The 12,583-nt window shown below is 42.1% G+C and overlaps 1 protein-coding gene across 1 annotated transcript in view; it reads right to left on the bottom strand.

Annotated features, from left to right (window-relative positions):
* EPN3 (epsin 3) overlaps nucleotides 1–12,583 on the bottom strand; it is a 67,775-nt gene that overhangs the window by 33,731 nt on the left and 21,461 nt on the right. The window contains exons 2-3 of the mRNA XM_040435737.1: nucleotides 5,180–5,784; nucleotides 3,063–3,175 (exon numbers count right to left, since the gene is read on the bottom strand). Of these exons, the coding sequence (XP_040291671.1) occupies nucleotides 3,063–3,175; nucleotides 5,180–5,690 (624 nt within the window). The 5' untranslated portion in view covers nucleotides 5,691–5,784. The remainder of the gene's footprint in view (nucleotides 1–3,062; nucleotides 3,176–5,179; nucleotides 5,785–12,583) is intronic.

Genomic DNA, 12,583 nt, shown 5'->3' on the forward strand with positions numbered 1-12,583 from the left:
TCTCAGAAGGAAATGGCTCAAACGGATGACAACTGATGCAACAGGATCCGTTTTTTTACTGGATCCTGTTAAAAAAACGGATCCTATGCAATCCTATGCATAACCGATGCAACAGGATCCATTTTTTTACAGGATCCTGGTTTTTTTTCTCTCTCTCTTCTTTTGACGTATCAGAAGAACAGAAAGCTAAAAGGTGATGTGAATGCACCCTTAAAAGGGTTATCTGGGAATACTGACTTTTTAGCAAGTACCCGTAGTCTGCCTCGGTAAACAGAAGATCCATATTTAAGATCCATTTTTACCTGCTCCCCACCGCTTCAATCCTCTGTGCTGCCTCCACTGTGTCCTTGTTCCGGTTTCCAGAGGGTTTACATAAGCGGCTGCATGGACATGGTCACATGTTCCGCTGCAGCCAATGAAGATCAGGGGGAACTGAGCAGATTGATATATGGCATTTACCACCGAGTGACATACTATTAACGGATGACTGATTTCATCTTGGTGGTGGTTTCTGTCCCTGGTCAGGGTCATCCAAGAACATTTAGGAGGCTCCTGACACGGGATCACCCCTATTGAGCAGCCATTCCATTTTTAGGCAGGGTCTTGTAGAATAAGGTGTGTGTCCAGAGACAGTATATCGCCATTTACATTATACACCTAGCCCTAGGGCTCTGAAAGTATTATTGTTATGGGTGTGTTTTATTCCGATATATATCATTAAAGATTACGTTTTAAGTGGTGGTGGCTCTGTGAATGAGATTGACATATGGAAAGTATTCATTTATTATATCTTGTAACTTAACTTAATTGAATTGTTACAGACATGCATATGGATAATGGATAATGGTTGTGGAACCACTTTGGCAAGTAACCAGTTTCATGTTGGGCCAAATCTAACCCAATCCTTATTCTGGTTCCTCCCCAGTATTTACCCTTTACCCACTGTACAGGGATGTGGAGTTCGCTGTGGGTTAGTGTCCAGACCGCTACCTCCTGGGATGGTCCTGGTGTACTTGGCAGCTGACCTACTGAGGTCAGAGACACTGGTGAAAACACCGGAAAAATGGCATGGCACAGTTCAAAACAAGGCATGATACAGGTGAATCTAATACAAACACAAATTACATGCATGGCACAAAACACTGCGTACCGGCAGACGAACAGACTTCAGGAAACCAGACGTACAAACTTCATTCACTTGGACACACGGACTTCAGGAACCCAGGCATATGAACTTCATCCACTTGGACACACAGACTTCAGGAACCCAGGCATACGAACTTCATCCACTTGGACACACAGACTTCAGGAACCCAGGCATACGAACTTCATGCATTTGGACACACGGACTTCAGGGACGGACTTCATGAACCTACACATAGTTACTACAGGAACTTGGACACTGTTCAGACACAGTCTAAACAAAACTTAGCAAGACAGAACAGGCAAAGAACTCTAAGACACAGTTCAGATACATTGACACAGAAACTCGGACAAAAGCCAGCATGCACAGACAGATCGAAAGCTCCATACAGACTTTAGCAGAGCACAAACTATGGCTTAGGACACTAGGTCAGAATTCAGACATGGACATAACTAGGACGATCCAGAAGCAAACTTCAGATATACTGTAAACTACAACACAGGGCACAGACAAACTCCAAACGGATCAAAGCAAGACATGGTATTACAAGAAAGACATGATATAATTGCATAACCAGGGGAGGTCACAGCACTCAAGAGACATCCCCCCAAACTGACACAGAACTCAGGACTATATAGAAGAATAAACAAACCAATGTAGTCAAACAGACGCGGACACACACACAGTCAATGAAAGAGTAACCCTCACAATACCGAACTGAGGAGTACAAGCACATAGGCACAGTTCACAAAAGCAACCAACTCCAGGATACACGGTGTAGTGGCAACATGAACTGCCATTGAACACAATAGCCCAAAGTCAAACCCACAAGCTTCCAGAGAACTTAAGGCCATCTGTCCACCAGCTGAAGCTCAACAGAAGATGGGTGTTGCAACAGGACAACGACCCAAAGCATAGCAGTAAATCAACAGCAGAATGGCTTAAACAGTGGCCCAGTCAGAGTCCTGACCTCAACCCGATTGAGATGCTGTGGCATGACCTCAAGAAAGCGATTCACATCAGACATCCCAAGAATATTGCTGAACTGAAACAGTTCTGTAAAGAGGAATGGTCAAGAATTACTCCTGACCATTGTGCACGTCTGATCTGCAACTACAGGAGATGTTTGATTGAAGTTATTGCTGCCAAAGGAGGTTTAACCAGTTATTAAATCCAAGTGTTCACATACTTTTTCCACCTGCACTGTGAATATTCACATGGTGTGTTCAAGAAAAACATGGTAACATTTAATTCTTTGTGTGTTATTAGTTTAAGACTGTGATTGTCTATTGTTGTGACTTAGATGAAGATCAGATCACATTTTATGACCAATTTGTGCAGAAATCCATATCATTCCAAAGGGTTCACATACTTTTTCTTGCAACTGTATCTACAGAGAAGCCACCCACTGGACTTCTGAGCCTAGAACGAGCCTGCTGCCTGTAGATTGAGCTTGAATGGTTCTTTTTAACCCCTTCCCTTTGTTATTAGTTAAATATTCCATTATTATTATTATTATTATTATTATTATTATAATATAAAAATGTTTTCTCTGCATTATATTCCATTTTACCGATGTAATTCAATAGCATTATCCCCCTAGGATTTCTTTATGCAGTTTTAATGGATGTGGGTTGTTACCCTACCATCTTAATGCTCAGACTTCAGTGGAGGTCACCTTGCAAGCCCTAGTGTTACACAATAAAGTAAGCACAGATGTTGTAGCCTCCCTGTGTATCTCTGCAGCATGTCTCATTCCTTCACACAACACTAATGACACTCTAGTACTGTAAGCAGGAACTCTCTGACAGGGAAGATATCGAGAAGAACAATTTTGGCTACTGGATAACAATATAATAACACTGTGTAATAATAATGCAAAATTAAAAGCAAGAAAATTGAGAAGTTAATATTGTACCTTTTCAGCTTCTTCTTTACTCATAGCTAAAGCAAGCTGCAACTGAAGTTCTTCCTCCCCACTACTCTGGGGTCTTGCATGTTCCAATTCTGGAGTAAGGGCTGCAGCGGAAGCTGTAAAAAAAAAACACACACACAAGAAAAAAAATCCAGTCATCAGTGGTTCTGAAGATTTAACGCGTGCCGGCCGTGCTGTATTGCGGCCCGCAAACAGCTTGAACGGGTCCGCAATCTGGAAGATACAGTGTGGAGGCACTGAGCGGAAGGCCCCAAAAGCACTACAGAGTTTGGCAGTGCGGACAGATCGCTGACCCATTCAAGTTGACCACACGGACGGTGCACATGCATTACATAGTTACATAGTAACATAGTTAATACGGTTGAAAAAAGACATATGTCCATCAAGTTCAACCAAGGGATAGGTGGCGGTCCCCAATGCACAGCACGGACGGCACACATTTGTGTGCATGATCCTTTATCCCTTTGGCAGAGATGAAATTATTTTTACATATGTTAGTGGTTATTTTGAATATAAAATGCTGTTTCAGTCTGCAGTCTTCATTCGTTTTCAGACCCCCTGATATTCAGTTTACAGCCTGCTCTTACTTTCAGGCTTTTCTCCTGTGGTCATAACCATCAAAGTAATGCATGCTGGATCTGTGTGTCCAGGATGCTGCTACCTTCTCCCTGCCACTGCTTTGTGCGTGCTTTACTTCCTATCAACAGCATGGGTGAGCTGTTCTCCATGGATATTTTACCGCTCTCCACAGGGAGGGGAAGAGTAGAGAGCAGTCAGAAATAGAAGCAGAGCTCTCAGATTCAACACCTCCTGTAGAAAGTTGCCAAATTTTGCACTTGGGAAATCATGAACACGTAAAAAAAAACAAAAGGTTTCCTCAGACTTTAAAGGAGTCTTCTGAGATTCATCTGTCACGTGGCCTAGGTGCAGCTCAGTCCCATTCAAGCCGCGATAACAAACAATAGATGGAGTAAGCTTAGTAAGCTGCAAAGAGGTTACTGCACGGCCTCTTCAATCAGCTAATCATCAGGTTTTGCAGGTTTTTAGTGCACTTTTTTGGCTGGCGTTTTTTTTTTTTTTTTTTTGCATTGTTTTTTAGGACACATCCAGAGGTTGTGTATGTGAAATATTTAAGAGAAGGACAAACAGTTATTGTGGTGTTTTTTTTTCACCCTTGAGGTGTGCTTTTGAAGTCAGTAGTATTTTTGTTTTTGTTTTTTCAAATAGCAGCATGCTCTGGTTTTGGCCTTTTAACCTCATTGCCTGTCATTTTTTGCCTACAGACATCCATTGTTAGATTTTTTTTATCCATTTTTTTATTTTTCAGGTTCAAAAAAATCCTATATGCAATGTGTGTTGGGGTACATACTTACATAAAAAAAAACCACTAGGAATAAAAAAAAACCACACAATATAAACAAAAATGCAAAAAACACTGACCAAGTAATGAAGTCAGGCATTTTGTGAGGCTTTTTCTTTTGGACTACAAAAATGCCGGGACAAAAATTGTGTGTGAAGGTACCCTTAGGGTGCCTTCACAAGAAGCAGATTTTGTGGCAGAAAATTCTGCAATTGAAATCAGTTCCATTCTTTTGAATGGACAGCAAGCACGTGGATTTCTGCAAGCCCCATTCAGGTGAATGAAACTGATTTTCAGTCGTGGAATTTTCTGCCACAAAATCTGACGCATGTGAAGGCACCCTTAAAGTTGACTAGCACAACATCCCTTATCTGCCCTGTTAGGGTGGAAAGATGCTGTAGAGGGGGGGTCCCCTACTAAACCATTTTGAGCAAAAATTAGCAACTTTTTGTTCTAAAAAGTGGACCGGGCCTATAAGACCCAACACATTTAACATTACTTATGCTGGAAAACTGGTGTAAATTGCACCAGAAATCTATGCCACCTCCAAGGGGTACAGGTATGGTATACTTGGCAGCTAGAATATCAGTCTGTAGGACTACTCCTGTCCTCAAAAATACCAGAACCCCAAAAGTAAAACTGACAGATCCATTTGAAAATAGCAGATCTATTATGCAGTAGAACAACAGAACCATTGATACTAATGTGATAAGAGCCAACACATTACCAGAAATATTACCTTCATTAAATCTTAGCCTATGGCTGCTGTCTATGGCCGCAGTGACTTGAGACATCCTTTTTCGGGTTGTCTGAGCTTGTGCCCTCTCTTGCTTGAGTCGCTCCTCATCTTTCAGCAGAGATACTATCTGTTTGGCCTTCTCTCGCACATTAAGTCCATGGTCTTTTCCATCACGATCTAAGAACTGAAAGTCTTTGAGAGTCTGTACAGCAATAAGATTCTCATTACATTCTTGCAGAACTTTGTTGGATCCATTTTTGATCAAATAATCCAAAAGTGTCAGACCTTTATAAACATGGCGCCAGTTTTTTCCACTGTCATTCAGTCTTTTCCAGACCATTATCATGACCTCGTGGTACTCTGCAGTGTAAGTCATTTGAGCAATTTCAGCCATAAGAGAGGCAGATGGTCCCCAGGGGTCATTTGAAGTAGCCTCTCGAACCTTAACTTCAGCATCAGAATAATTGTGGACGATGTTCTTTACTTGACGACGTAAAGATGAAGTAGCCATGATGGGTTGTTCCGGTCTTATCTAGAATGTCTACCAGTTCGTAAAAAAAAAAAGTCTGGGTATGTGTTCGCTTTCTGTCGAAACGTTCTGATGTCTGAAAAATAAAGGTGAGTGTGAGAAGGTGATGTTTTTCTACCCTTAAATAACACAGGTAAAAATAAGGTCACTGTAAATCAAGGAACTGAAATATACAGTGAAACCTTTTTGAGACATCTACTCAAAATTGCAGTTAAAAGTTATTTTTCTAGAGTGGTAGTCTTCTCGAAGAGGAAGGTCACACATAGGATACAAGGAACTAAAAACCCATCATAGAAAAATATGGTCTAAATCTGGTGCGTTGGTATCAAATTTGGTATACTTATTAGGGCTCGTTCACACGACCGTGTGAAGCCCATGCCCGTATTCCGGTGAATGGTTTTCCGTGGCCATTCCGCATCACGGATGCGGACCCATTCATTTCAATGGGTCCGTAAATCCGGAGATGTGGAATGGATGCTCTATCTTTTTGCGGAACGGAGGAATCGCGGACCCATTCAAGTGAATGGGGCCGCGATCCCTATGCGGCTGCCACACGGCAGGTGCCCGTGCTTAGCGGACCACAATTTGAGGTCCACAGCATGGGCACGGGCTTCACACGGTCGTGTGAACAAGCCCTAAGGCTATGTTCACATGTGAGGTAGCTTGATTCTGCATGCAATGTTTTTCAGTCTGGTCGAAACCCAGTTCTCATGCGGAAAGCGACTGGATCCCATTATAGGTTACAGGATCCAGTGGTGAACGGTAGTATTTGGCAATATGAATGGTGTCAGCTCCTGTCCATTGTGTATATGGCCCAAAAGACAGGAAGTATTAATATTTTTTAGGCCCAGTGTGAAAACTGCAGAATTGTATACATTTTTTGAAAAATATAGTGACAAAAAATAAAAATAAATGAAAATTCAAAAAAAAATATGGTCATTTTCGGATGTCCCATTCCGTTTAAAATACTGGTGGGCTGTCAAGTCCAGCTGACAGGGTCCTGGAAGGTTCTCATGAAGTAATGTGTTTTTGATGCTGCGTGCATTTTATGCACTAATGTACAGTAACTGTAACTGCTGAGGCACTGCTTCTCACTCTGCCTCTTATCTCCCAGCATTTCAGTCTGCCTTTCATCTCCCTACATGTGCCATCTAAAAGACAAGCTATTACCCATACCGCAGTGCAACAAATCCAACAAATCTATGGCAATATGACGAAGATTTATCAAGACTGGTGTTCCCATATGCCAGTCTTGATGTCCCTGCACTATAATAAATTAAGAACATTTCTGTCTTCCTTGCACCAGAAATTGGAGTCTACGCCAGCCAGGGGCAAATTTTGGAGCAGTACATGTGAAGATGGCTAAAGGATGAAATCTGTGGTGGAAATCCACACTGTAAATTGACTTTCTCTAGATTTAAAAGGGTTTTCCAAGACTTTTATACTCCTCTGGATAGGTCATCAGTATCTGTTCAGTGGGGGGTCGGACACCTGGGATCCCTGACGATCAGCTGTTTGAGAAGGCACCGGCACTCAATAGCGCTGCGGCCTTCCCACAGCTCACCAAGGACAGCGCCGTACATCGTGTAGTGGTTGTGCTTACCATCGCAGCTAGCCCCTAGGCCACGTGACCGATGAATGTGTCATCACATGGCCTAGGCTACCGTGCAAGAAGGACCTCGGCGCTACTGCAAGCACCGGTGCCTTCTAAAACAGCTTATCGTCCGGGGTCATGGGTGTCAGACTCCCACCAATCAGATACTGATGACCTATTCAGTATTAAAATCACATGTGAAGGGGCCTGAGTTATGCCTAGGCCATGTGACCGATGAATGTGACGCCACATTGCCTAGGAGGAGGCCTAAGCGCTCACAGATTGCATCAGCCTCTTCATAGAGCTAATCGGCGAGGGTGGCTGGTCGGGCCCCTCGATCATATATTGATCACCTATCCTGAGGATAGGCAAGCAATATGAATATCCGAGAAAACTTATTTAAGCAAGGCTGTGCTAAACAAAGAGGAAGTTAGAGAGTCAAGACAGGAAGCAGAATACATAGAGTGACTTCAAAAAATTATATCTAGAAAACCATTCACCTGTCACTTGTTTTTTTTTATACTATTCACATATAGACTGTTAATATGTGATTTAAAAAAAATTGATGGAAGTGATCCTTTTAAAGTCTTTTGCCTTTTGACAATCTTATGTTTCCGATTTTACTTTAAAACATTTATCTGGTAAATCATCCCAATATCCAACTGTTTTACAATGTATCAAAAAATCGGGATACTTCAAAAGCCTGACATTTTCTAAACTTAAAAGTTAATGAATCATTTAGTGCAACTCACTGACCTGAAAAGGCTTCTAATTTTAGCTTTCTCGTCATCTTCCTATCTCCCTCTTTTTAATATGTAAAACGTGCAGAATGTACAAGTCCCTCTTAGAATTAATGAATTTATGTTATTATTGTAATATTAATAATCGCCAAGAGTTTTAATCAGTGAGAATTACCGCAACAAAATCATATATCTCCCTGTGGGGAAAATCTGTTAATAACCCACTACAGATATGCAAATCTCTTACATTTATTTAGACAATGAGATTCATTATTCACCACAAGTCTGTAACTCCTGCTATTCACTAGTGACCCGTGCAATAATCTATTACAGTTTGGGATGAGCGAATTTCATATTTTGAAATTCGTTTTTGGTTCGGGTTGTGGTATAATGTGAATTGCGCTATGGATTCTGTTACCACGGACCATAATGCAATGCATAATGGAATGCCTTTAGAGGCATTCTGTTATTCATTCCGTCATAATAGAAGTCTATGGCCTGCATAATGGATCCGTCCGGTTTCTGTTGTGCAGGAGAGGCCGTTATGCAGGCCATAGACTTTTATTATGATGGAATGAATAACAGAATGCCTCTAAAGGCATTCCGTTATGCATTCCATCATAGAATTGGCCTTGAGTCATAGAATGTTAGTTTGAGGAGGGAGCTGATAAGTGGAGAAAGAGGTATTTTTCTCTGATAAGATATATTACAAAATTGTTTATATTCACCTGTTAAACGTTAGTGGCTATGTACATATAGATCTGTACTTCTCCATTTGGCCTCCATCCCTTCCTTCCGCCTATACTTTTTCCCCCCTTTTTTTCTTCTTTGTTTCGCCTTTTTTTCTTCTTCCCTTGTGTTAGGCCTAGGCCTTCTGCCAAACCTCTCGCTGTCTAACCTGTCATATCCCCAGCATCTCCTGCCTCACTGCCTGCTGCTGTCTCTGCCAGATGTGGCAGACACGTGCCTGCCAGAGCCGTCCTCTGGCCTCCAGGGGCGTAGCTAAAAGGTCATGGGCCCTGGTGCAAAGGTTCTGCCTGGGCCCCCTTTCCTCAGTGCTTTGTGGCCAATGGCAGGGGAGCACATAGCCTTCATGCTGCCTGAGGCACCCCCTCCCACATGCCAAATTTTTGACCTAAACCCTTCCCTCCAGCCAGAGGTGTAACTTGACCAGCATGCACTTTCTATAATACTGGTGTCTTCATATGCGGCACAAGGGTCTTTGGGCCCGGTAGTGACTGCTACCTCTGTACCTCCTATAGCTACACTCCCTGCTGGCCACCCTGCCTCCGTGCCACATCCAACGCTGACGTCCCTTATGCTTCCAGGGGCTCTTGCTTCCTGACTTCCAGAACAACCCTCGGGCGGGGTTACAAGTTTAAATAGCAGCTTCCTCTCCTAGGAAGTTGCCTGAGCATTGAGTTACTATCAGTAATAGCAAAGGTGTTCTGATCTCATGTGCTTGCGCAGCCTGTTTACCTGCTGCCTACTGGACCTGTTTGACCCTGAGCCTGTCTGATCCTCTGTACCACGCTACTATCTGATACCGGCTTCTGACCTCTGACTTGTCTCTGACCACACTTCAGCTTCTGCTTCTGACAATCATCATCATCATTATCAGCTGCTGCCTTTACTCCAGTCTTCTATAAAACACCTTGTTTCCCCTTCTTATATTTTTCTTCTCTGTTCCTTATATACTAACCTGCTTCTGATCAACTAAGCTGGCAATCTGCCCCCCCCCCCCCCCCCCACATCCTCTTTATCCCTTTGGCCACTCCCAAGCCATCTCCCCTTTCCTTCTCATGTACCCTCTATACACCCTTTCTCATATACAAAAATTGCAGGGCTGTTTTGGGTCAACAGATATCCCCGTCATAGTGTCCTAGGTTTTCTTTTATATTCCAGCCCACTATTTAGTTCCACTTTAAGCCTATTTTATATGTCTGTTTCTCTCTTTATTGTATTACATTTGTTACATTTGTCATTTCTTCTTTGTGATGTTACCACCTGCCAGATATTTGTTCAAAATTAAAGGGCATCTGTCAGCAGATTTGTACCTATGACCCTGGCTGACCTGTTACATGTGCACTCGGCAGCTGAAGGCATCTGTGTTGGTCCTATGTACATATGTGCCCGCATTGCTGAGAAAAAGGAAGTTTTAATATATGCAAATGAGCCTCTGGGAGCAAGTATAAAAACAAAAATGTTTTGTGAAAAAAAAAAAAAAATAGAATAATTCAAGTTGCCCCCCTTTCCCAAAAATGAAAAATAATTTTAAAAAAACCATAAAAAATTAAAAACTACACATCATGGGCGATGTGAAAACGAATACGCCTGTACTATTAAAATATAAAAATATTTCTCCTATAAGGAAAACAGCAAAATGGAAAAAATGGTCAAAATGGCCAATTTGTCGTTTTCTGGTCGCTTCCCCGCCCACAAAATAAATTAAAAAATTAAATTAAAAAGTGATCAAAAAGTCGTACACACCCTAAAATTGTATCAATGAAAATACTGATCAACCCTCAAAAATTGAGTCCTCACACAGCACCATTCACCTAACTACAAAAAATATTTTTTTCAAGGTTTTTATTTTTTTTTCTGTATAAAAATGCAAGAAAAACTATACATATGTGGTATTGCCGTAATCATACTGACCTGGAGAATGAAAGTAAATGGGAGTTCGTACTCACATCTAGCTTTCCATTGTAGCATTCAGTTGTAATATGCTTAAATGGAAAATAACTGAATTTCTATAATGGAAAGCCAAACGGAACACTTTAAATGCATTCTGTTTAGATCCGTCTTAATAAAGATCATTCCATCTGCTTTCTGTTATTTTGAAAAAAAAAAGTCCTGCAGACAGGACTTAGAAACAAGACCCATAAAACTGTTGCAGAATTGTGTTATTTTTATTTTTTTTCCCAATTTCTCCCTATTTGGGATTTTTTACCCAGTCCCCATAGCTCTGTGTGCTTTTATTGTGTAAAAAAAAACGATTTGATACATATGCAAATTACCCTGAGATGTGTCCTGTACGTGAGATGAGTCAGGGACAGGACTCATCTCAGGGTAATTTGCATATGTATCAAATCATTTTTTATACACAATAAAAGCACAGAGAGCTATGGGGACTGGGTATTGCAGAGGTGCTAGCGGCCATCTAGCAACCCATGTCCTCAGCTCTATACACAAAATCCCGGTGACAGGTTCCCTTTAAGTGGGGAACAATAGGATGATTCACTTTCCCTAAGTGCGGGCGTTAGTAGTGTCCTTATTCTTACACCTCCCCTTCGTTACATTTATTGAAATAGGGCAAAATAGTAAATGACAGATTGGTGATGATGTCTCTTCCAGGAGCACTAAATCAGCACCTATTATCTGTGAAGAGGGCGTGAGCCGCCAGCTCCTAGGTGTCATCTGCTGGGTGCAGCACCAGATGGGTTTGGACAGCAATCAGTGCCTGTATTCAACAGGAGAAAGAGACAACTAATCACAGGTTCTGTGATATCAGGCTTTGTGCTTCCTAAAGCAAACTCTATTATAGAATAAAAAGAGAAGGACATGACAGAGAATGACTATGCTGAGCAGACTGACGGCCTCCACTGCCTCCAGAGTAATTACTTCTACCATGCACCCCCTCCGATTGCCTGAACTCTCACAGACAGATGATTTTTTTCATCTTTATGCACCATTTTCTTATATAATTTCTCATACGGCAGTATATCTCTACCCGCAAGGTTATTTTTTTCTATCACAGTGTTATCTAATGCATGTAGCCCTTGTTGTGCAACCCACATATACCTCCTGGTATCATCAGGTTAATAATCAGACCACAATTCTCCTTTATTCCTAGAGCTCTGTTCAGCAATAGTGAGGTTGTCACCATGGGCGGGCTGGCCATAGACCCTACAGGGAAATTTCCCAGTGGGCCGATGCCCAGGGGGCTGCCCGAGCCATCCTCATGGCCGCCGGCCAGGTGCATAATGGTCCGATGTTCTTAGCATTAATTAATGCTGGGAGAATCAGGTACTTATGCCTATGGTTGGCATCCACAGGAGCCCTCCTGAATTCAACTGTATCACCATCACTTTTTTTAAATGTTTTTTACATTTTTTTCAGTCACCCTAGGTGACTATAACCAGCAATCAGATATTAATATCAGATTGCGAGTTGGGTATTTATCCACCACAGAAAACACCATTCACTGTATACCAATAAAGTGCTGACATCTGCAGGCCTGTATTGGTATATACCAGTATGCCACCACAGGCATATTACAGATTCCCCAATCTCAGCGGGGGAGCGCTGTTACGAACACGAGAACACACTGCTCCGGCCTCTTCGCCACTTAGATGCCATGGTCACATTTGGCCATGGCATCTGAGGGGTTAAATGTCTGCGATCAGCCTTATGGCTGATCGCGGACATTCGCCCCAGGCCTCTGCTGTTTGAAACAGCAGAAACCAAGAAGCTACGGCATCTGTTGCACTTGCGAGCTGGCCCCATCTTTAAAGTGCGAAGGGGTTAAAGAGGTGGCC

Source organism: Bufo bufo, chromosome 6 (genome assembly GCF_905171765.1).
Source record: "Bufo bufo chromosome 6, aBufBuf1.1, whole genome shotgun sequence".
Lineage (NCBI taxonomy): Eukaryota > Metazoa > Chordata > Amphibia > Anura > Bufonidae > Bufo > Bufo bufo.